Source organism: Galeopterus variegatus, unplaced genomic scaffold (assembly GCF_000696425.1).
Source record: "Galeopterus variegatus unplaced genomic scaffold, G_variegatus-3.0.2 Scaffold1458, whole genome shotgun sequence".
In the NCBI taxonomy this organism is placed as follows: domain Eukaryota; kingdom Metazoa; phylum Chordata; class Mammalia; order Dermoptera; family Cynocephalidae; genus Galeopterus; species Galeopterus variegatus.
Genome location: NW_007727569.1, coordinates 243,046 through 266,949, shown reverse-complemented (window position 1 = coordinate 266,949; position 23,904 = coordinate 243,046). Strand labels below are relative to the sequence as shown.

Sequence of the window (23,904 nt, the reverse complement as noted above, 5' to 3'; positions counted from 1 at the left end):
CGCCCCGTGTCCCCGGTGGAGCCGCCGCCGCCGCCTCCGGGAGCTCGATGCTGACGGAGCCCGGGCCGGGCCATGGGGATCCTCAGCATCACGGACCAGGTCAGCCCTTTTGCCCTTCCCCGCTTCCTCCTCTAGGGCCCGGCGCCGCCGCCACGCGAGCCCGAGGATGTGCGGCCTAGGCTGGGCCCGAGCCCGGGGCTCCCGCCCCACCCCACGCCGCGCTCCCCTCAACCCAGCCGGTGTCCTTGGGGGTCTGGTGACCGGCGGAGGCACTGCGGGAGCCCGCTGCAGCCGGGACCCCCAGAGCGGAGCCCCTCCAGCGATGCCCCTCGAACCTGGGGGCTCCCCACCCCTCTTCCCTTCATCCCGGTTCCGCTCCGGTTCCTGCCCGCTCCCTGAATGCCGGTTCTCCCTGCAGCCGCCCCTGGTCCAGGCCATCTTTAGCCGAGATGTGGAGGAAGTGCGTTCCCTACTCTCGCAGAAGGAGAACATCAATGTGCTGGTGAGTTGGAAGCAGGGAGGGTGGCGAGCCCGGAGTCCGCGCTCCGGTGTTCTGGACCCCTCCCCACCAGTGGGGTGGCTCCGTGTCTCTTCTTCTCGGTTGAGATCGCAGCTCTTTCCACCGTGGGGTGGGTGTCTGTTCTGCACTTGAGGATGGAGAGCAGATCAGGCTTGCAGCACAGACGAGTGGGACTGAGGATGCTCAGAACGTTGACTCCACCCTCCCTAGGTGCTTGCCTTTGGCTCTCAGTACCTTGATTTAGGACGCTGCAGAACCTATGGGAAGAAATTGCCTGGAGCTCTGACACTTGGGTTGGGGTCCTCCATAGTTCCCTACAGCCACTTCTCTTTTCTGTCTTCCCAGGACCAAGAGAGGCGAACCCCATTGCATGCTGCTGCCTACGTAGGCGATATCCCCATCCTCCAGTTGCTACTGATGTCAGGTGAAAGTGGGGAGCTGTAAGGTGTGACACCTAGGGAGGGAAGCAGAAGGGAGGAGGTCTTATTTCTTATATCCAAGGATAGATCTCTGGTGCTTGGTCCAGGCTACGCTCCAGCTCCATCCAGATTCCCTGGCCTGAGTACTGGTTTCCTTCCCACCCCCTCCCCACTTCCCATGAAAATAGGAAATTATATCCCCACAGGTGCTAATGTCAATGCTAAGGACACACTGTGGCTGACCCCTCTTCATCGTGCTGCTGCCTCCCGAAACGAGGTATGTGCCTCTCGCCTTCTTTCACCCTTCCAGAAAGAACGGGTTGATTAAAGGTGGAAGTTAAAGGTTGAAGAGCCTCAATCCTCTGCCCTACAAGCTGTCCTACTTACTCCAGGTAGGGAGGAGACCAGACCTTGGCCCCTCCCTCCTACCCTTAAGAACTGGCTGGTAAGGGGGAGCGGAGTGCTGCCAGCTGATGTGACGTCAGGGAGAGCTTAACACTGGGCTGGCAGACTGTGGGGGCCCTGCTGCCAGGCCTGAGTGACTCATCCTTCCCTGGGGGGCCACCTTGAGTCTGATCCCCCTTTGGGCACTGCGCTTTCATTCCTTGTGATGGGGGTTGGGGGTAGTGATCTGTTGCATCCCTGTCCCTCAAGCAGCACAAAAGTTGACAGCACAGGGGCCAAACATACCTTATTGGTTGCGTCCTGTACGCTATTCCCATCAACCCTGAAGAGAGTGAAAAAGAGACCTCCCCTTTGGTGCGACCATCGCTTCCCTGGCTCCAGCCACCAGGGGGAGATGCTGAGGCCAATGGGAATGAAGTGGGTGGTGGTTAGGAGGAGCATTTTAGCCTGAGTTTTGGAGAGGAACCAGTATCTGCTTGCTGAGGTAATGGAAATGATTTTGATGCCTATGGAAGGGCGAAAGAGGATGTTTATGGCATTATGTAGCAGGAGCATTTATTTTTCCTAGAAGTAGTGGGGGGTTGGGATGTGTTGATCTACATGTGGATTTGCTTGGGAGTGGATATATGTGTGGGTAAAGATTTTCAGGTTCTGGGTTGGGGAGTGATACCACTTGGCTTGAGGAAGATGAAGAGGTCCCTGTTTTCCTCAGCAAGGTAAGGAAAATTTTAAGCTCTAAGAAGATCTGGAAGATGGGAAATAGGTATTGAGAGGGTAGGTATGTTGGAAAAGTGAGAAGAGACTGCTGGGGGGATGGGGTCATATGTACCATGCTGACCTATTCCTCCTTACATTTCCTGTTGTTTTTACCTCCCCTTCTCTCTTCTCTCTTGTACCTTGCCCCTCAACAGAAGGTGCTGGGGCTGCTGCTGGCACATTCAGCAGATGTGAATGCCCGGGACAAGCTGTGGCAGACCCCACTGCATGTGGCTGCCGCCAACCGGGCTACCAAGTGTGCTGAGGCTCTGGCACCCCTGTTGAGCAGTCTCAACGTGGCTGACAGGAGTGGGCGCAGTGCTCTGCACCATGCAGTGCATAGTGGGCATCTCGAGGTGAGGACTGCTGCAGTCCAGGCCAGCCTAGTGCCTTCCCTTTCCTTACCTTCCTACTCACCTTTCCCTGCTTCTGGACCATCAGGTCTGGGGGAGAAGCAGCCCAGATGGTTATATAAACACTTGGGCTCAAGCACAAAACAAATGCTTGGACTAAATTGAAATTTTTGACTTGGACTTCAGGAGGTTGATAAACTTTTTGATGTTGCATGGAAAATGCTTGTATACACATTTTTTTTCCAAAGAGAGAACCCACGTCTTTCAACACATTTTCAAAGACTCATAAGAGTTTAAGAAGAACCAAATCACTGTAAGAGGGTCTCTTGAATTTCCTTCAAACTTCCAAATTTGATATATCCTCCTTAGTGCCTGCTTCCATTGTTTCCTCTACTCTTTCAGATTGTTCTGCTTGTATGTGCACGTATTGAAAACAACACACTGTACTCCAAATATGTACAAATAAATGATAAAAAGATTGTTCTGCTCAAGAGCAAATGCATTAGGCTGCCTAAGCCTTTTCAGGAGATGAGGCCTCTGCTCTTAAGTAGGTTGAGGACATGACCTGGCTCTGAACAGGTGTTTTCATATCCTGATACAGATGGTGAACCTGCTCCTCAACAAGGGAGCCAGCCTGAATGTCTGTGACAAAAAGGAGCGGCAGCCTCTGCACTGGGCAGCTTTTCTAGGTGAGAGAGAATACACAGGAAAAGCAGGAATTTGACATTTAGGATCCCTAGGCAGGGCTATGGGGTTGCAGCCTTTGGGGAGAGGAGCTCAGAGCCTTAGAGTCTATCCTCCACCTTAAGAGTGTCCTCTCTTTTCCCAGGGCATTTGGAGGTCCTGAAACTGCTGGTGGCACGGGGAGCAGACCTCGGCTGTAAGGACCGCAAGGGCTATGGGCTGCTCCATACAGCCGCTGCCAGTGGCCAGATTGAAGTGGTGAAGTACCTGCTCCGGATGGGGGCTGAGGTCAGAGTGCTGAGCACCAGGGCTGGGGACTAAGGTGGCTCAAGGAAGAGGGAGGGGTCAGAGCCTGTTGTTGAGATATGAAGGTGATGAGATTGTTGGTGTGGTTTGAGAGGTTGGGAGGATGAGGTGAGAGGATCTGAATAACACCGACCTTACGTTCTAATGCCCTCAGTCCTTTTGGTCAGGAACCTGAGCAGACTGAGGCAGTCATTGGATTTATGGGACTCTCTAGGCTGTATGTGCTGGCTTCCACTTTGTTTAAACTGATACCTCCCTTACTCTCGCTCCTGGAAATCCAGATTGATGAGCCCAACGCTTTTGGAAACACAGCTTTGCACATCGCCTGCTACCTGGGTCAGGATGCTGTGGCTATTGAGCTGGTGAATGCAGGAGCCAACGTCAACCAGCCGAATGACAAGGGTTTCACACCACTGCATGTGGCTGCAGTCTCCACCAATGGCGCTCTCTGCTTGGAGCTGTTGGTCAATAATGGGGCTGATGTCAACTACCAGGTGCCTGAAGGGATGAGGCTTAGTCCAGTGGGAAGAGGAACCTGGCTCTGGGGGTCCTGACCATATCTGGATAGCTTTCCTGGGGAATTGTCCACTTGCCTCCTGGGGTGATTAGACCTCGTCAGGGGCTCAGGAGAGTGTGGGTTGAGAAGATGACCATATGACCCTTCCATCCTCAGAGATGTGTTCTTTGGAAGGGGAACAGGGAACAGAACATTCTCTGTGCTTTGCACTGAAGAAAAAAAAAAAATGCCATGTTTCCACAGAGCAAAGAAGGGAAAAGTCCTCTGCACATGGCTGCGATCCATGGCCGTTTCACACGTTCCCAGATTCTCATCCAAAATGGTATGGACTCAGGAGATTTTGTGCTCTCTTCTCCTCCTCCCCCAAGGAACTCATCTGTGGAAACCCCCTATTTTCCTTCTTCCTCCAACCCCATCTTCCAGTCTGGATAGGTACGGGGAGCTCAAGGGACATGTGGAAATGGCCCTGCTCTGCCCTGCCCAGTGTCCTAAGGCTTACAAACAAGATAATTTATGTAGAATGCTTAGCCTGGCACCTGACACATAATAAGCACTGAAATGGTAGCTAACTCTTGCGAGGTGTCTTAAAACTGAGGTCTTTCTGAGTTTGTGTGTATGCATCCCTCTCTCAGGCAGCGAGATTGATTGTGCCGACAAATTTGGGAACACGCCTCTGCATGTGGCTGCTCGCTATGGACATGAGCTGCTCATCAGCACCCTCATGACCAACGGCGCAGATACTGCCCGGTGAGTCAGAGCTCCTGACCCCACTTCTGGGCTGCCTCAGAGCAGTACAGACTGCTCACATCAAACTTGGAGGCAGAAAGAAGCTTAATAGAGGGAACCCTGGAGAACTTCCGACCCTGACTCCTAGGGTGGTGGTGGCTACAGAAAGGGTCTATCACTGGTCCCTCCTTAACCTAAGGACTGACTCCCTCAACTTCTCCCCAGGCGCGGCATCCATGACATGTTCCCCCTGCACTTAGCTGTTCTCTTTGGATTCTCAGACTGTTGTCGTAAGCTTCTTTCCTCAGGTATGTGCTGATTGGCTGGGAGTTGGGCAGGTATATAGGAGAACAGAGGCCTTTCCCTCTCTGCTGAATGCTCTCAGAGGTGATCTGTGGCCATTCTGCCCCTCCAGGTCAGCTGTATAGCATTGTATCTTCACTTAGCAATGAGCACGTGCTTTCAGCTGGGTTTGACATCAATACACCTGACAACCTTGGCCGTACCTGTCTTCATGCTGCTGCTTCTGGAGGGTGAGTTCTCTTTCCTCTCACCTAGACCTTGAGAATAGAGCTGAGCAAGTGTCTAGGTCTCTCATTCTTGCCTGCCCATATCTACAAAATTCTCCCTTTTGTGATGAAAGCAGTCACAGCAGAAAGGGCTGTCTATTTTCATCCTTCCTTAGCCCCTCCCTGGGCCTCTGACTTCTCCTAGAGGCTCTAACTCTCTCAACCCTCATCTTCCTTTTAGGAATGTTGAATGTCTTAATTTGCTGTTGAGCAGTGGAGCTGACTTGAGGAGGAGAGACAAATTTGGAAGGTATGTTAATGTGCAGGGGCATACACAGGGAGTATCTGATAAGAGAGAAAAATGGTAGAGAGAAGGAGAGGTGGAGAGTTGGAGACTAAGGAGAATGTCACAAAGTAGCTTTTGGGTGCACCTCTGGTTGCGCTTGGATATGTCCCATATTCTTTACCCACCCTCCTTTGCCTCTTCCCCAGGACCCCACTGCACTATGCAGCCGCCAATGGAAGCTACCAATGTGCAGTGACACTGGTGACTGCCGGGGCAGGTGTCAACGAGGCTGACTGTAAAGGCTGCTCTCCCCTCCACTATGCTGCCGCCTCTGACACCTACAGGAGGTGAGGCTCCCACTTTGACCTTTCTCAACCCCATTCACCTCCCTGAGCTGCCCGCTGACTTCACTGTTTCTTCCTCAGAGCGGAACCCCACATAGCTTCCAGCCACGATGCTGAAGAGGACGAGCCACTGAAGGAGTCTCGTAGAAAGGAGGCCTTCTTGTGAGTAGCAGAGAAGACCAACCCTTGGGATATACCTTCCCAATGATGCCAGCCCTGGTCCTATTATTTTCCCACCCGCTGTGAGTCTCCACCACCACACTTCTGCTGCTGCTGTACTGTCAGCAGTATATTTTGAGCACTCTTGGTGTATCTTAGAGTGGGTAGAGACATAAGTATGAGGCACAGTTCCTTCCCTAAAGGAACGAATGGTCTTGAGAAGATTAGAAAAGCTAAAGACACAAAATCATTTGTTTATTCCATAAGCATTAATTGAATATTTACTTAGTAGGTTCCAAGTACTGTGCTAGATTCTATGGGTAAAAGATGAATTGCTGCCAATTATTGCCCTTTGAAAACTAATCTATTGGGGAAGATAAATAAAAGGACACTTACACTTACTAATGTAAAATGTTAATAATACAGGAAATCAGGTGTGGGATATATAGAAACTCTGTGTTACTTTCACAGTTTTTCTATAAATCTAAGACTGTTCTAAAATAAAAACTTTATTTAAAAAAAGACTTAAAACCAGACTGGCCTGTGGCTCACTTGGGAGAGTGAGGTGCTGATAACACCAAAGCCACGGGTTCAGATCCCTATATAGGGATGGCCGGTTAGCTCACTGGCTGAGCGTGGTGCTGACAACACCAAGTCAAGGGTTAAGGTCCCCTTACCGGTCATCTTTTTTTTTAAAAAAAGACTAAAACCCAAGAAGTCTATCTATGGACCTTTGGCAAGTTACTTAACCTCTCTGCGCCTCAATTTCCTCATCCATACTAGGGATAAAAATACTATTTACCCCACGTGATCATTATGAGGATTAAAGTATTTAATGCACATAAAGAGCTTAGAACAGTGCTTGACACACAGTAAGTGCTAAATATCATTATTACTACTATTGCAGTTACTACTAAGGTATGAGAAGGGCGCCAGGGAGTACAGAGGAAGAGACATTTTCCACTGGGAAGGCTGGGGAAGGCCTCGCAGAGGAGAGGAGCTGGGACTGAGTTTGAGATGAATAGGGCTTCTTCAGATGGGCTGGGGGGAGAGGGCATTCTGGGCAGGGGTCAGCATGACTGGAGATGGGAGAGAACATGTCGAGGTGTTCTGGGTTCTCTAGGAGTGCGTTCAAAAGATAAAGGTGGGCACTGAAGCCAGAATGGGCACACATTGAGAAGGGAGTGGGTCTGGAGCTGGCACTGAAGAATGGGCAGGATTTAGAGAGCCTACCTAAGGCAGAGGGTGAGTGATAGCCAGGTAGGCCTGGAGGGGCTCCCTTGCCCCTCTCCTCTGCGCCTCCCAGAACTGTGCCCTCCTGGGCTGGGACTATCCCTATCTCACAGTCTACCCCCGGTTCCCCAGCTGTCTGGAGTTCTTACTGGATAACGGTGCAGACCCTTCCCTGCGGGACAGGCAGGGCTACACAGCTGTGCACTATGCAGCCGCCTACGGCAACAGACAGAACCTCGAACTGGTACGTGTTGGGTCCCGGCCTTAGGGAGGGGAGTCAGAGACAGGGCACACAGTCTACCTGTGGGCTTGTGAGTGGACTAATCAAATTCGGTTTCTAGATCCAGGGCCTTAGGGGATTACTATGAGTGGGGGCAGGGGGTAGTCTTTTAGGAGTCCCAGAATCTCAGCACCTGCTTTTCTGTCCATTGCAGCTCTTAGAAATGTCCTTTAACTGCCTGGAGGATGTGGAGAGCACCGTCCCAGTCAGCCCTTTGCACTTAGCTGTGAGTCCCAGGTCTTTTTCTCTTGCCGTCCTTGTCCCTACCTGCCCCCAGGCCTGCGTGAAGGTTCTAGCACTTGTGAAGTTATCCATACTTCTGTCTTCTTGTGGGGATGTGGCAAGCAGGCAGTCACCCAAAGAGGGGATGGGCACAGCACAGAGTGAGAGGCTTGAGAGGACAAGGAGCTTGTGGAGGTCAGGGAGGGGACAGGGGAATGTCCTGAGCTGCATCCACTGGTTGCCTGCACCCTTCCAGGCCTACAACGGTCACTGTGAAGCCCTGAAGACGCTGGCCGAGACGCTGGTGAACCTGGATGTAAGGGACCACAAGGGCCGGACTGCGCTCTTCCTGGCCACTGAGCGAGGCTCTACGGAGTGTGTGGAGGTGCTTACGGCCCATGGTGCCTCTGCCCTCATCAAGGAGCGCAAGCGCAAGTGGACGCCCCTGCATGCTGCTGGTTAGTACCCCTTCCCCTTGCCACACCGAATCCCTCCAGATGGGGCTGGAGCTGGGGCTGGGAGTAGGGTAGGGCAAGGAGGATGGAAACTTCAGGTTATGATTTGTAGCTTCTGTCCACATAGATTTCTCCCTGTCCCAGGTCTTCCTGTCACCTCTACAACCTTGAGTCCTTTAGGCTCAGCCTGGCCTCCCTCCCTCCTTCTGACCCTGCCTTCACGCAGGCTCCCTTTTCTCCTAGCTGCCTCTGGCCACACTGATTCCCTGCACTTGCTGATTGACAGTGGGGAACGAGCTGACATCACAGATGTTATGGACGCCTATGGACAGTGAGTGTGGGCTGCGGTGGGGTGCAGCTTTTGCCATCCTTGCTGGAACCTCACCCCTTCTCCTCCCCCTCTGTAGAACCCCACTGATGCTGGCCATCATGAATGGCCACGTGGACTGTGTACATCTGCTGCTAGAGAAAGGATCCACAGCTGATGCTGCTGACCTCCGGGGCCGCACTGCCCTCCACCGTGGGGTGAGTGAGCTCCTCAGTGGGTGAGCACAGGGCCACCAGCAGTGGCCATCAGGTGGTCTAGGAGGCAGGCCAGGATTTTGTGCCCAGGATCTACTGTGTCTGCTCCAGGATGAGTGTCTGACATCCCCAGCTGACTTCCCTGATTGCTCTGCTTTGTAATCATGTGCAAACCACATACTCAGCACCCAGACTCTGCCCAAGATACCCTACTGGCCCTATCCCATCAAATAATGACACTACCACCTAGATCCTTCTTCATGATCACCTGTCTTAAAGCAGCCTCCTCCTCCTGCAGGATTCTTTGATCCCTCAGTCTCCTTTTTACTCTCCATTTGGTCTTCACTCAAGAGCTCCGGTATTAACTTTCACCATCCTGATTGTCTGTTGACATAAAGAGAATCAAGGAAGGAGATGCTAATCCCTAACACTTAGAATCATTGTTGTAAAGAGAAGGACTGGAGTCCTAGAACTGGTTCCTACTCCTGGGCCAGCTGCCAGCGACTGGCCAGTGGAAGGAAGTAGCTCCTCACCCCCACTCTCGTCTCCATGTCACCTATAGGCAGTGACTGGCTGTGAGGACTGCCTGGCTGCCCTGCTGGACCACGACGCATTTGTGCTATGCCGAGACTTTAAGGGCCGCACACCCATTCACCTGGCCTCAGCCTGTGGCCACACTGCAGTACTGCGGACCCTGCTGCAGGCTGCCCTTTCCACAGACCCCCTAGATGCTGGGGTGGATTACAGCGGATACTCGCCCATGCACTGGGCCTCCTACACTGGTATGGGTCTGGGGGCTTCCGCAGGCACAGGAATGTGTGTGGGGTGTAGAGGAAGACAGGTGGTTTGTGGGAGTGACCTGGGTTGATATGGATCTGGAAATGGAGTAGAGTGTCAAAACTCGGGACAGGATAGACATAGGGGGTCTTGTCATTTCTCTCCATTGCCACTCTTTCCCTCATATACAGGACATGAAGATTGTCTGGAATTGTTACTTGAACACAGCCCGTTTTCGTACCTGGAAGGAAACCCCTTCACTCCTTTGCACTGTGCAGTGTAAGTCCCTTCCTTTGTATCAGCTCTCTCTCAGGGGGCTGTGACCTGGGCTTAGAACAGATAGTCCATTTCCCTCACCCCTTCTGATGACTCCTCCTTCCTCTTCCCCCAGAATTAATAACCAGGACAGCACCACAGAGATGCTGTTGGGAGCTCTGGGTGCCAAGATAGTGAACAGCCGAGATGCCAAAGGACGGTGAGTGCTGAAAGACTTGGGGAGAAGCCTGAGTAACCTCTGGCTTTCTCTTTCTGCTCAGGTGGAAAAGCCTTCTCTATTTCACTCTAGCCTGACCCCCTCTCCACAGGACCCCCCTTCACGCCGCTGCCTTCGCGGACAATGTCTCTGGGCTCCGGATGCTGCTGCAGCATCAAGCCGAGGTGAACGCCACTGACCACACTGGCCGCACTGCGCTCATGACGGCGGCTGAGAACGGGCAGACCGCTGCTGTGGGTGTGTAGGGGCTGTATGTGGAAGGGAGGAAGCTCCCCTTGGGTGTTTGCAAGATGGGTCAGCCCTGCCTGGGGGGCTTGCTGAAGCTGGGTGGGGTTCTGGAAGCAGGAGGGACGTCTTTGGATGTCTCACCCTTTGTGGATGGGATGCAAAGTATATGCAGATAGGGTGGAGAACCAGGGTGGCTGCTGCTCTGGAGGGAAGCGTCAGTCCCTCTGTCACGACTTTCTTGTAGAATTTCTGCTGTATCGAGGGAAGGCAGACCTTACTGTGCTGGATGAGAACAAGAACACTGCCCTCCACTTGGCTTGTAGCAAGGTACTGCCTGGAGTGTTGGTGGGGTGGGGCTGTGTAAAGGGCATGGCTTGATGAAGGTGGGTAGGTCTTAATTACAGAGAGGACTGGAGTGCAAGTCAGGATTGTCCATCCTATCTGACTGGTGGGATAGCTCTTTGCCTGCCTGCCACCCCCAACTCCTACCCTACAGCCTTTCGTGCTTCCTTTTCACAAGTCTCCACTCTCTGTTCCTCTCCCTTAGGGCCATGAGAAATGTGCCCTCATGATCCTGGCAGAAACCCAAGACCTTGGCCTTATCAATGCTACCAACAGTGCACTGCAGATGTGAGTGCCCGGGGAAGGGGGCTTCTGGCTGGGGGAGGCAGGTGGGTGAAAAAAGAGTGGCCCACCTTCCAGTGTTGTTCAGCGCTCTTGCCACCCTGGCTGGGGTGGAAGGGCAGCCCCACATCCCACTGACTTCATGTTCTTTCTTTTTCCTCTCTTCCAAGGCCACTCCACATTGCTGCCCGGAATGGTCTAGCTTCTGTGGTGCAGGCCCTGCTGAGTCGTGGGGCCACCGTGCTGGCTGTGGATGAAGAAGGTGGGTGGGGTCCGGAGCCCCCCACCTCTCCTGCGTTTGGGGTCAGGGATGTTCCTCAGGAGGTTACTTCTTAACCTTGCTATAAATGAGATTTTCTTCCAAAGGGAATTTTTCAGAGCAGGGACCCAAAACTAATAATCTGGGGTCTCGTGGGAATCTGATGAAACTAGGTGGAGCCAGCAGCATCAGCAAGACCTCCCCCACACCCCAGGCTTTTGGCCCATGCTCCACCCTTTATCCCACACTTGAGACTGCCTGTCAGCCTTCCTGGGCCCTCATCGCCCTTGAATTTTGACCATGCTGTCTGCTTGCTTGCCTTGGCTGCCCTCCACAGATAAGAGACCTCAGAGCTTGGGGCAGGGTGGATGGGGATCCAGAGATGCAGGACCCTGTGCCTCAGTTCTCCCCCTTGGCCTGCAGGTCACACCCCAGCACTGGCCTGCGCCCCCAACAAAGATGTGGCAGACTGCCTGGCCTTGATCCTTTCCACCATGAAGCCTTTCCCACCCAAGGATGCCGTCAGTCCTTTCAGCTTCAGCCTGCTCAAGAACTGTGGCATTGCAGCCACCAAGACGGTGGGTGGCTGCGGTGCCCTGCCCCATGGGGCCTCCTGCCCCTATAGCCAGGAGCGGCATGGCGCCATTGGGTTAGATGGCTGCTACTCTGAGTAGCCCCCCTCCAGTGTCCCTTTCCCTGCCGGTGGCTTGATATCTTATTCTATTTATTTAGAAAAAGTCTAAACATTTAGGGCACTTTAAAGGAGAACACGACTGGGCGGAGGGGGTGGAGGGGGAAAAAGAAGCACTGGGGAGCAGCTGCTCACCCCTTTGCCGCACTATCCTGGTCTGGCAGGGGTCTGGGACTGACAGGGAGCACCCCAGGCCCTTGATACCCCCAGAGCAACCTCTTCTGCCAAGTGTCCCAAAATAATTGCTAAATGCCTGGCTCCCCTTCTTTGACTCCATCTCTCAGTTCCCCCTTTCTGCTGCCAGCTCCCCCAATTCTTTCCTCTGATTCTCCTCTCTGTGTCCCCTTTCCCTGTGCCCCTACTGCCAGGCAGACCCCTCCTTTTCTTCCATACCCATCACTGCCTCCCTGCTCAGCTGGCCCCTCCATCCCCGCAGCAGTGAGAAGCCTTAATTTCTGGTACTGTGTGAGCACTCTGGGGGTGTCCCCCTCCCCCTTCAGGGGCAGCTAGAGGATGAGGGGGGAGGGTATTTAGCACTGGGGCCTGGAGATTTCCCCCCACTTCTGTTCCCTGTCACCCCTAAAGTTCAAATGCAAAACACTTGAAGCAGCAACTACTGTACCTGGGCCCCAATCCTGCACTCTCCCCTGGTTCCTCATATGCAAATCAAGGGCTGGTTCTGCCCCCACAGCCTGCCCCCTCCTCCTGCCCTCCCACTCATGGCCTGGCCCCCTAACCACGCACTTTAACCTTGCTTCTTTCTTTTAACTTCTTTTGGGAGAACAGAGCCTGTGGCCATTCCTTCCCTGACTCTCCTCTCCCTGAACTTTGAGGCTTGTCATGAATTTTTAAGTAAGCATTTTATCCTTTAGGGGAAGAAACATATTAATTTCCTGCCCATTTCAAAACCATAGCCCTAGTATGTCCTATGTGTTTCAGGCATGTTTGCATGTGTGTGGAGGGAGGGACTATGTTCTTCCTCCTGTGCCTCCTGTCTGCCTCTACCTTCTGTTATGTCCAAGATTACCCACCACCCCCAGTCACTCCTGATCTGAAGCCAAAGATGGTGGGTGGGGCAGGGCAGACTAGGGACCATGGCTACTTGGGACCCAGGCTTCCCCTTTGGTGTGAGGATGAAGTTCTGATCTAGGGAGCCATGAATAGATACTGAGGCTTGGTCCCTGCCTTCCCAGCAGGGGGGAGAGATGGGATTGAGCTAGGGGCTGCAGTGGTAAGATTCCTAAAAGATGCACCCCTAAAGCCAAACTGGGCTGGAGTGAGGAGGGGGCAATTTTCTCTCTAAATGTAGCATTGAATTTGGCCCTGGTCCCTTCAAATGCCCTGTCCATCCATCTCCTTGTAAGCCTCCCGGACAGTTGGACCCACTTCTGTTGCCCAGTGTTCCCTTCCTCATATTCAATACCTCAGCCAGGGGCCAAGACACAGAACTTGAACAGAGGTCATGCCCCTTCACCCCACAGTGCATCCTCACCCAGTTTGGCTGCCATCAGTATTGTCCCCTGAGAACTGGACAGGCTTCGTTTACACAGTACAGGGTCTCCCCTAGGGATCCCTTAGCCTCCTTCCCCACCCCTCCAAGTTTGCTTTATTCAGTCTTACCCATTTTCCAGTTCTGTCCCCTGAATGTCTTGCCACCCTTGCCAAGTGGGCTGAGAAGAGAGGGGGTATCCCAGGGATCCCTCCCTTCTCAACAGATATCCTTAACCATACCTCATGCTTGTTCCCTGAAGGCTGGGGTGTTTTTCCAAGTCCTTATTTTTTTCATGGTCCCTTTTCACATGCCATTTCTCTTTGTCTTGCTTCCCCCAACCCTAAGTTCCTAAACCATTTCAAGGCTTCCAAATGATCGTTATTGGTGAGAAGGATTGTGCAGCTTTTACTTTTTATTTTTGTTTTTAAAGCCAAAGGGCCTTGCAATGCCCCTTTTGCCCACCTCCCTTCAGACCCTGTCCTCCCCTAGACGACAATCAATGTGACCTCTCTTAAGGGCTGCAGCCCCCCACCCTCAACCCTGCTGGTTCTGCAAAGCTTGCACCCTAATTTCGGTTCTCTCTCATAAAATCTTCCCGTTTCTCCTCCCTCATTTTGGTGCTGGGAATTAGGTGGTGGGGGGCAAGGGGAGCAAGGAGATGGGTCCTCCAGAGAAGACTGTCGGAGTATCAGTCGTGTTCTCCTTTATCAATGATTGGTGATGACAGGAAGAATTGAGTATTTGTCAGGGGCCCCATTGTTTTGCTAGATGAGATTTCTGGTGGCTGTTCCCTGTTGCCTCTTCAGCACATCGTCAGCCGTGCTAGGGGGGTTGCAGGGAGTCCTCTGTCCCTCCTCATTCATGGCTGTGAGGAGGCCTGGAGGATGAGCAGCCTCCTCTCCTTATGCCAAAGGAAATCCCACACCCCATCCCGGGCTCCCCAGTCCTTAGTGTTTTTTTGAAGCATTTTGACCATTCTCATGGCCACTGCATATTTATTTTAATGTTAAGATTTTTTTTTAAAAAAGACCTCTTTGACTTAAACGGGTGTGGAGAAGTAAAACAGGCAGAATGCACCCCCAGTCTTAAGGGGGTAGGGTGGGGAAGAAACATCTCCTTCTCTTCACCCTCCCTCTTCCCCTCCCCCCTCCCCACTGCAGCTCTAAAGCACTTGCTTCAAGTAATAAGCACTTTTGTGAAAAGGCCTATTTTAAGTGAGGACCCTGGGAGCAGCCCCAGGTCCCAGCAAAGGAGACAGAGCGAGGGCTACATAGGAGATAGGGAAACAGACGTGTGAATCAGAGGGCGAGATAAAAAGAGCCAGTTTTTATTTCTGATTTTTGGAGGATGTTTCTGATTGGGCGGTGGCTTTGGTAGGGTTGTGTACTATCCTTCAGAAAAACAAATGGCACAAACTGTGGGTCCCAGGATGGATCAACAGAGCCAGGTCACTGCCACTGTCCAACTGAGACTGATGGGCCACCTCCCCCACTCCGTGGCCCCCTGAGCCATAGGACTGCTGAAAACCACTGAATGTACAGCCCAGGTTGGGGTGGGGAGCAGCCCCTGGGGGAGGGGGCTGCTCCTTTTGTTTGGTGCTGTGGGGGGTGGGAGAGATGAAAGTGAGGGACTGCCACCCCACGTAGATGTGTTCCTTGGGGTGGAGGAGCTGAGGAGGGTCTACCTCCCTCTCCAACCCAGCCATGGCCCCTCTTCCTTCCTCACCCCTATCCGTTTTGACTGTAAGTCCAGCTCACCTTTGCCTTCAATATGTAACCAAAGGAAAACTCAATACTGTTTCCACCACTGTCTGCCCATCCAAGCACCTTCTTAACTCCCTGGACCAAGAAGGGGAGAAGAGGCTGGAGGGGGTGGGGGTGGGGCCAGAGTGAATGGTTCTACAGCTGTACCTCCAAAACCTTTGGGGTCTTGGAAGGGGCCCTGAGAGGTGGGGTTGGGGCCAGGCTGGCAGGGCTGGGAGTAGGCACACTCTGTATCTTATACATACGAGTGTTTCTTTGTCTAAATGACTCCAGTGACTATGTTCCAGCGGGGAGGCCCCTTCCTCCTTCCCTCTCAGCCATTTCTTACCCTCTCCTCACACCCAGTGTTCATCCCCTGCCTCCCCTGCTTCCCCTTCCCACCGCAAAGGAAAATAGCCTTACAGACCCTAGCCCAGAAACCCTACTCTTGGGGCAAACCAGTATGGGCCCCCCATCCTGCCTAGTTTGAACCCTACCTTTTAAGAAGGAGGGATAAGGAGCAAAGCAGCCCTTTCCCCTCTAATTGTGGCTCCAGTCCTCTGTGGCCTTGACCCAGGTCGGGCAAGGACGGAGGTAAGGAATCTTTGAGGACCAAGCCCAGTGGTCTGGGAAGAGGGAGGTAGAGAGGGAAGGGCCTGACTTGAGGACTCCCTCCTCCCGACCCAACCCCTAGAGAAGCGACCAAATCCCAGAGATGGGAGGAAGCTGGGGTGGGGAGGGTCTGCTCTTTGTATTACTTGAAGGTACTGACTCCAAGGCTGCTGTTGCCCATTTAGGTGTGAGGGGGACACTGTCACTGCATTTGGGAGGGCAGAGGGAGGTGGGTGATGAGAGGATCCGCTTTTGGCCCTCTCTCACTCCTGTTAGGCTCTTTCCCTGGGGAATCTGGAAGGCTGACTCTGCCCCCAGGGAAGTTGGGGAGAGCCTTCCCCTCCCATCTCCATTCCTCACTCTGGGCACCCTCTCCAATTGCACTAAAGTAGCTGTTGTGCCAGTCTTACCCCCACATCAGGGTGGGGTCTCTGCTTCCAGTCTTCCCCCCCTGCCCCACCTCCCACTGCCTCTGCTCCCATCCCAGACAATCTCCTTGTTCCCCTTGTATTCCTGGATAGCTCAGCTTTGTATGTGTGTGTTCAGGGGATAGGGGTGGGTTCTGGCTAGAGTGGATTTGGCAGGGGTTTGGGAAGGGCTAGGGGAAAGATAGAGGATGAGGTCTCCTTCCCACTTCCCCAACTCCAAGCCGCAGAAGCCTAGGAGGGAGGGTGCCCACCCTTGCTGCCGTGTGTCTTGCAGATGTGCCAAAATGGGGGGAGGGGGGAGGGTGCCTGGCAGAGCAGCCCCCAGGGTGGCTCTCTCAAAGCAATACAGTTCCCCTTCCTGGGGGACGGCAAGACAGGGGAGAGGGTTGGGGCGGGGACCTGGGGGTTCCCCATGTATAGTTGTGTATATTCAGGGGTGTTCTCTGTCTGGTACCCGCTGTGGGCATCTATGTGTGTGTGAACCTCCCTTTCCCCATACCCTGCATGACCTGTGATGCTGCAGACACCACCATCCTGTGTGCAGGTGTGTATTGGGGGGCACAGGGGCATTTTCCATGTCCTGTTGCACCCCCCACCCTGTGACCCATGTACTCGGTTGTAGGAAGTAAAGAGAACTGAGCACAATTCACTGGATTCTAGTTGAATCTTTCTCTAAGCAATTTTCCCATTCCTGCCCTTCTCCCTGCCCTGGATCCACCTGTGGTGCTAGTGTTGGGGTCGGGGATGTTTAATGTTGGTGGGCAGCAATAAAGGGCAGATCTGCCCAGATACCTGCATCCCCAGGGTGCTGAGGGCAGCAGGAAAAAGTGGGGACCTCAGTGCATTTGCTCTGCCCCTACCCCTCCTCCCTGGGCTAAAGCACAATGCTCTCCCTGCAGGTTGATGCTCCCTGCACCCTCCAGGCCCCTACTTGTGTCCTCCCACAAACTGCTTTGAGCCCTCCCACCACACCCTGGTTTTCTATGCTGTTTTGGTGCAAGTACAACTGTCATAGTCATGGCTTTGGGATGGGTTCTGTTTATTAAAATCCTATTGCTCCTACTGGCCCTGTGTCCCGCCTCCATTCCTGTGGCTGGGGGGAAGGAAGGGCAACCTGGACCCCTTTCCCCTGGCCCCATCAGCCAGCAGAGACCAGGGGTAATAGCTGCTCCTCCAGCAGGGCTATGGTAAGCATGAGGCTGCCCCCCAGCAGCAGCCCGAGCCCCTGCAGCAGCACATCAAGTGCAGGTCGGGGCTCAGGAGGACGAAGCAGAGCTGGGAGCTGAAAGAAAAGAAGCTGATCAGGATCCTGGCCTGTTCTCTGACCTCTTAACACGAGAGGGAGCAGTCAGAAAGTGTCAGCAGCCCCTGTCCAAACATTTTCAGTCCCTTATTTCATAGACTCTTGTGGGCCTGTGGGCCAACACCCTTCCAGGAGCTGGTGGTGGAGGTGGAGGGACTGATACTTCCCTCTCCTCCACACCCACCTCCCCACTCCCCTTGGTTTCTCTGCTCTACCCACACCTCTCACCATGTCCACGAGGGCCACATAGAGGAAGACCCCGGCAGTGACCCCAAACACCCAGGGAGTCAGGGGGACAGGGCCCAAGCTGAGCCCCACCCCCATGGCTGCACCCACTAGTCCCAGGGCTCCAGACACGAGGCTCAGAAGCAGCAGCCGTTGAAATGGCAGCCCTGCCTGGAGGAGCATTGCAAAGTCACCTGTTGGGGAGAGAGGACAGGATAGGAAGAAATAAGCCCTGGCTGCCCTGCACCCATGTCACCTGCCAGCCTCCAAGTCCTACCCCTTGGAGGTCTCTCCTTTCTGGAGCACACCCCACTCCACTTCTGCCATTCCTACCCAGTTCGTGGGGCAGCTCATGGCAGAAGACTGCTAAGGTGGTGCTGAGGCCACTGGAGAAGCCATCAGAGAAGGCAGCACCTGGGGTCAGCAGGATCAGAATTGTCAGTCCAGAGGAAGTCTGCTTAGGAGCAGGTGCCTGTGTTCCCCCTGCAGTCCTCTCCTCTTCCCACCTTCCTAGCAGCCCTCTTCTAGCCCCAGCATGTAACTTGGAGCCCTGGCCTCCCCTCAGACCTGCCTCCCTCTGTTCCCTCTCCTCACACCTATGGCCATTCCATCAGTGAGGTTGTGCAGACCATCTCCCAGGAGGACCATCCATGTGATATTGGCACCACTGCCACCCTGGTGCCCATGACTGTGGCCTTGGTGCCCAGGAGGGGTAGGGGCTGGGGCTGGTTGGGACTGGCCGTCCTGTTCCCTCTGGCCCATAGCCCGTGGCTCTGCAGGAAGAAGAACAAGGACATTGTTGGTGGCTGCCTGTGAGGACTGTGAGCTGGGAACCTACTCTTCATTTTCTCCTCTAGTCACCTGGAGCTGCCTGTAGAGGCTGAAGGGCCATCCCACTGCCATCCTCTGGGTCCAGGTTTGGTGTTCCAAGATCCCTTCTTTTTTGCCTGCAGCATCTCTGAAATAGGAGGGTGTCCCTCCTGGTGGATGCGGCAGCAGAGCTGGGGACTTAGGGGAGGCCAAGCCACAGGTGGGAAATGAACACCTGGTTCCACCTCTGACACCTGGGGATATTGTTTGGCCTCTATCCTCTTTCCAGGTTGGCACCGCCCTCTGTTTTTGTTGACTTGAACTTGGGAGAGGAGGCCATTTAGCCAGAAGTCCTGGGTCTATGCTTTAGGAGCCCCTACCCACTCCCTATTAGATCACAGGTCCTGCACAAAAAGGCAAACATCAGAGATCCAGGAGCACATACTGCCCCTCACCACCTGGCTTGTTTGGTCAGTTCTCGGCTAGAACTCTGGTCTCAACAGAAGGAGGAGAAAAAGGTATCACTTACTGGCCTGAGCCCTCGGTGCTGCAAGAGCCCTAGCATGTTCTCCAGCATGAAGAGCAGGAAGAGGCCTCCAAGCACTGACATCCCTGGACCCAGGTCCTCCTCTGGTTGCCCGCCAGGTCCTGTGTGCCTCCCCTTTTGTGCCTGACAGAGGGGAGGTCAGGGCAGACCCTGGAAGCTCCCACACCCAACAACATCCCCCCCGTGTGGGAGGTGGCAAGCCTTCACTCATACACCCTACTAGAAGGCAGCTGTGGGCTGAAGCCAGAGTTTGGGGAGTGGGACATGGGAGCTGACAGAGGGGGCGAGATGTCCTATGGCTGAGAACACCAGGTCCATGAGGCTTTCTGCCACTGGAGACAGGGATACAAGGGGCTTCACGTACATGCGGCAGCAGGTGTAGCAGTGCATCCCCACAAAGAGTGCCCACGGCCAGGGCCGCCAGGAAGCCCAGCAGGGGCCGCAATAGACGAGGTCCCAGGAGCCGCAGCAGCAACAGGGAGAGGGGAGCAGGGAGGCTGAGCAACAGGACTGCCAGGGCACTATGAAGCAGGGCTGGGGAGAATCAGAGGCTGAAGTTAGGCCAGGGCTGGAGGAAGGGGCCCAGAGGTGAGGATGAGCAGAGATACACCGTAAGGAGAGGGAGGACTCCAACAAACCCCCTTCCTTGGCATGGGGCCCACTGCCTACCAGGATTAAAGGTGCCCTTTCCACCCACTCTCACCCACTGACCAGATAGCAGATCTCCTGGGGGTGCTGGGGATGGGGCTTGGATGCAGACACGGCTGTCGATCTGATAAAGTAGGGCTGGACACAGCAGAGCAAACTGACGAGGGGTGAGAGGAGCAGCGGGGCTCAGGCCAAAATTGACCAGCAGCTGGGAGCCATTCAGACACTATGGGAGTTGAGTTGAGGGTCATATATTGGGGAATCACCAGGAACTATGACTCAGATCTTTAACGTATGTCCTTGCATTGCATGGACTCCTGGTTCTCTCCCAGGGTCCTCTTTGGTCACACTGGCAGGTGCATCAGGGACCTGTGGTCGAGGGTACTTATAGTCAATGTGTGATAATTATTAGTGAATATTGAATCCAATGCAAGTAGTCAGTTCAATGCGAATTGGGTGCTAGTGAACATTGCCATCATTTCCCTCCCTCCCAAACCTTGAAAATTTTGTTGATTTGGTGATGGAGCTGGTTGGACAAAGAGAGCCTCCATACCAGAATCTTAGAAGGGAAAAGAACCTGAAATGCCATCCAACCTGCCTCTCAATAGCCCTGTCACAGGTTCATCCAGCCTCTGCTTGAGTGCTTCCTGTGATGGGGCACTCACTGGGCCTGCTTCAGGGTGAGGCAGCTTTATCTGCCCTCTGCTGTATGTGCCCTCTGCTGTAGGTTCATGGTCTTTCTAGAAGAAGACAGCCATCCACTCCCTCAGGTGCCTATCCAGATACCCCTCCCCAGATCCTGCCCTGGGCTGCTTCTCTGCATTCCCTGCTTTGCCAAGTGTGGCCCCCAAACGGTCTTGAAGCTCTGGGTGTGGGCTCACCTGCGCTGAGCCCAGAAGGAACATATTTCACTATTGGAATAACATATGCTAAGACCACACTACGATTTTTTTAAAAAAATAAGTATTGAATTACTGACTCAGTGTTTTAGGCCACCTAATCCCACGGCTCCTTTCCCCTCCCTAGAGACCATGAGACTCACATCCTCATTCAGATGGTCAGCCAACGAGTGGTCTAGCAGCAGAAGCCTGTGAAAAAGGCCCAGGCCAGAAGGGGCTGGCCCATGGGGCAGGTGGGGGGCTTTTGACTCCTCCAGGTCACCCCACCCTGAGGGACCCAGAGGCATCCCTGCCCAGACATCCACATTCAGCTCAGGGTCCTGCAGCCTGGAACAGATGGGATAGCAAGTCAGAATTGCTCATGTTCCCTTAGAAACCCACCTTAGGGCTGGCCAGTTAGCTCAGTTGGTTGGAGCACAGCTTTAAAACACCAAGGTCATGATTCAGATCTCCATACTGGCCAGCCACCCCAAAATAGTAGACTCAGTCAGCCAGAAATCTGCCTTGAGAGGGTACCAGAGAGTTTAGGGAAAAAGGGAGGACCAGACAACTGGCTGAAGTTCCTGGGACCCAGAAAATATCAGTCAGGAATACCAGGATATCAGTCCTGGCAAGATCTGAGAATTGTCAGTTTATAGGAGGGTCTAGGAATGGGGGCCATGGAGGTAAAAGAAAACAAAAGACAGCCCAAAGTGCTACAAATTGGGAGCCAAATCAACCTGGAGACATTGAGCACTGGGACCAAGAGCAAGGAATTTGAGGGCCCAGGGGAGAAGGAGAGAATTAGAAGTCAGTATAAGTGAGAGGGACCTTGAACAGATACTGATGCACTGGATTCTGACGAATTTGTAATTCCAGGGATCTCATTTTAAGAAGCCAGAAACGGGCAACTGGAGACTGACTGAAGCACTGAGAGGAGCTGGTGGATGTGGTGTCTTGGGGTGAGGGAAGGGCTTTGTACCTGTGTGTGGAATTGTCTCCAGCTGGGGGTGCAGCCCGACTAGTCGGAGGCCCATGGTGTCCCAGGCGAAGCCCCTGAACTCGGCCTAGACCCAGGCTGTGGAGGAGCCGAGCTAGGCCCCCTGCAGTCAGTGTCCCATTCTCTCCATACAGGCCAAACAGCTGGGCCAGGTAATGATTCTGCTCCTGCTCAGCAGGGCCCAGGTTGGGGACTGAGCCCCCTACCCAGCCCAAGACCACCCCCATACACAGGCCAGCCAGCAGATGACTCATTGGCAGCCCCATCATTGCAGGGAATGGGTTAGAGGCCCTGGTTCCGGCTTCTATTCCTGCTGGAACATCCTGATGACTGTGTCCTGGAAGAACAAGGAGGGGGTCAGAGCTACTGCTCTGCTCTGCAGCTCAGGGCCGGGAGAACCAGAACTCCTTGTGTCTGCCCCCCACCTGAGTCCAGCCACAGTCCTCACTCCAGCCTCCTTCCTTTCTCCCCATTGCCTCCTTCTGGAGCAGCCTTGTTTGCCAGTTCCTAGAGGACCTCCCTGACCCAGAGCTCTACCCACACCTGTTTCAGAACTGATCATCCATCCTCTGCCCCCCTTAACCCCACCCCTCAACCTTGCTCCACCTCTCTATCCCCCCTCAATCCCCAGGGCCTCACCCCTACTGGTAACGTGAGAGCTGTCACCTCAGGTCCCCTGTTAGGCCTTGCTGTGTATGTTAAGAGGGGGAAGTCAAGCTTAGGCTTTGGGTGTCCAGGTGGAATGGAGGCCACGTCATATAGGCTGAAATGGACAAGCACCCCCCCCCCTGGCCCACCTGCCTTGGGGCGGGGTTAGGGGCGGGGCCAGTGTGGGAAGATTCACATCAGAGAGGAGTTAATGGTTCACTGGTCTCCAGGGTGGGGTCAAAGGTCAGTCTCTGCTGGGCCCCAAGTAGGGAGGAGCCACTCTCTGCCCCTGGGAAATCCACATGGCTAAGTAAATCCTGGGCCCAGTGTTTTCCTCTTAAATAATTCACCAGTAACCCAGTTAGTATCATTTTAGCCTTTTCCTACATATACTCCCACCCCCACCTACCTTACATCTGGCACTGAGCTTCATCTCTAACCCCCATCCCTATGTTCCCTGGGAATGTTGGACCCAGGTGTCCATAAGCTGGGGAGGAGGAGGAAGAGGCAGATAAGTGGGAACCCCAGATGCATGTGTGGGATACTGTTAGCAATTCCTCACCCGAAGAAAAGTAAGAGCTAGAGATCTAGGAATCGATGACCAAGAAAGGAAAAGCCCTGGTGGGGAGAAGAGACAAGTACTTGGGCTCCCCTCAGATGTCTGACTTGGTTTAAGATCAGGAGAGCAAAGTCTGGGGTGACTGGCCCTGGGGGTCGAGGTTGGCATTACCTGACAGCAGGAGACAGGAAGGACGCCAAGAGGAAGGGGGACACAGCCTTCTTGGTTCCAGCTGGGGGGGAGGGGGCAGGTAGACAGGCGGGCAAGGGTCACCTGCAGGGAGGGGAGGGACACTGACTTAAAGGGACAGGCATGCTTTGCCTAGGCCTTACCTGTAACCTATCTCCCCTCCGTCTCCTAGGGACATCCTACCTTTCCAAGTACCAAGCTGCTAACCTCTTCCTTTTCCCACAAAAAGCAAAAGAATCTAGTACAGAGTGGTAACATTTATTAGGAAGGAGGGATTTCAATTAGACCCCCATATCACATACAAGAAACAGACTGTAACTGTCATTTCTAAAGAGGAAGCAGGGCAGGCAGAAGATCCTGAATCCCAGGGGGCAGACAGCTTCAACTGAATGTGGGAGTATGGGCTTAGGGTGGATAAGACCCTGCTCATCACCCCTCCAGTGAAGTTTAATAGCTAAAATACTGCTACCCCTCTCCACCCTAATCCCAAGCCAACAGCCTAGTAGGAGGCTGTCTTATTCTTCAGCAGATACTTGGTTGTGGAGGAAAGGGAGGAAGAGTGTCTTGCTATCTCTTGCTGCTCCTCCGAGTTTCTTTGCCGTTACTGACAGGATTGCTGGAGGGGCCAGGAGGGCCAGCAGGTGTGTGGTTGGGCTGGCTTCGAGTGATTCGGGTGCTGGGGGGATGGGAGGGAGTGTGAGGGGGATGTGGCCCACCACCAGGACTTGGTGAGGTACTCAGACCATTCCCGTTCTGGCTCTCAGAGGCTAGTTGTGGGAGAAGGAGAAGAAACACAGGAATTAGGGGGTTAAATTGGAAAGGGAGGGCTGGCCCGTGGCTCACTTAGGGGAGTGCGGTGCTGATAACACCAAGGCCACGGTTCAGATCCTTATATAGGGATGGCCGGTTAGCTCACTTGGGAGAGCGTGGTGGTGACAACACCAAGTCAAGGATTACGATCCCCTTACCGGTCATCTTTATTCCTTTTTTGTCTTTTTTTTTTTTTCGTGACCGGCAATGGATCGCAACCCTCAGTGTCGCGCCCGTACCGGACC

The 23,904-nt window shown here is 53.8% G+C and overlaps 3 protein-coding genes across 6 annotated transcripts in view; 1 reads left to right on the top strand and 2 right to left on the bottom strand.

Moving 5' to 3' along the window:
• Positions 1-70: 70 nt before the first annotated feature.
• On the top strand, positions 71-16,094 carry ANKRD52 (ankyrin repeat domain 52). Its single transcript, XM_008577185.1, has 28 exons — positions 71-99; positions 419-502; positions 866-944; positions 1,146-1,216; positions 2,256-2,456; positions 3,055-3,142; positions 3,283-3,425; positions 3,725-3,937; positions 4,204-4,282; positions 4,593-4,707; positions 4,912-4,994; positions 5,102-5,219; positions 5,437-5,505; positions 5,688-5,828; positions 5,907-5,987; positions 7,350-7,461; positions 7,652-7,723; positions 7,976-8,177; positions 8,418-8,505; positions 8,582-8,699; positions 9,259-9,478; positions 9,665-9,752; positions 9,865-9,948; positions 10,058-10,203; positions 10,439-10,521; positions 10,742-10,824; positions 10,989-11,080; positions 11,501-16,094. Exons 1-28 carry the CDS (start codon positions 73-75, stop codon positions 11,749-11,751), a joined length of 3,231 nt encoding a protein of 1,076 aa, XP_008575407.1. The 5' UTR covers positions 71-72; the 3' UTR covers positions 11,752-16,094.
• Positions 16,095-17,064: 970 nt separating this feature from the next.
• SLC39A5 (solute carrier family 39 (zinc transporter), member 5) lies at positions 17,065-22,146 on the bottom strand. Its single transcript, XM_008577186.1, has 11 exons — positions 22,120-22,146; positions 21,436-21,790; positions 20,618-20,801; positions 19,639-19,801; positions 19,292-19,461; positions 18,910-19,050; positions 18,432-18,528; positions 18,167-18,343; positions 17,904-17,984; positions 17,574-17,764; positions 17,065-17,324 (listed from the first exon to the last, which is right to left on the bottom strand). Exons 2-11 carry the CDS (start codon positions 21,720-21,722, stop codon positions 17,181-17,183), a joined length of 1,635 nt encoding a protein of 544 aa, XP_008575408.1. The 5' UTR covers positions 21,723-21,790; positions 22,120-22,146; the 3' UTR covers positions 17,065-17,180.
• Positions 22,147-23,088: 942 nt separating this feature from the next.
• Positions 23,089-23,904, bottom strand: part of NABP2 (nucleic acid binding protein 2) — a 5,285-nt gene continuing 4,469 nt past the window's right edge. For all 4 annotated transcript variants that reach the window (XM_008577183.1, XM_008577184.1, XM_008577181.1 and 1 more), the window contains exon 7: positions 23,089-23,616. In XM_008577183.1, the coding sequence (XP_008575405.1) occupies positions 23,417-23,616 (200 nt within the window). In that variant the 3' untranslated portion in view covers positions 23,089-23,416. The remainder of the gene's footprint in view (positions 23,617-23,904) is intronic.

Excerpts from the sequence above, each read along its gene's own strand:
- ANKRD52 (XM_008577185.1), top strand. The coding sequence starts at position 73 with ATGGGGATCCTCAGCATCACGGACCAG. Across the intron at positions 5,988-7,349 it reads CGTAGAAAGGAGGCCTTCTT|CTGTCTGGAGTTCTTACTGG; the intron begins GTGAGTAGCAGA and ends CCGGTTCCCCAG. Across the intron at positions 7,724-7,975 it reads TCAGCCCTTTGCACTTAGCT|GCCTACAACGGTCACTGTGA; the intron begins GTGAGTCCCAGG and ends GCACCCTTCCAG.
- SLC39A5 (XM_008577186.1), bottom strand. The coding sequence starts at position 21,722 with ATGATGGGGCTGCCAATGAGTCATCTGCTGGCTGGCCTGTGTATGGGG. Across the intron at positions 17,985-18,166 it reads CACTGATGGAATGGCCATAG|GTGCTGCCTTCTCTGATGGC; the intron begins GTGTGAGGAGAG and ends TGCTGACCCCAG. Across the intron at positions 17,765-17,903 it reads TGAGCTGCCCCACGAACTGG|GTGACTTTGCAATGCTCCTC; the intron begins GTAGGAATGGCA and ends TCTCCCCAACAG.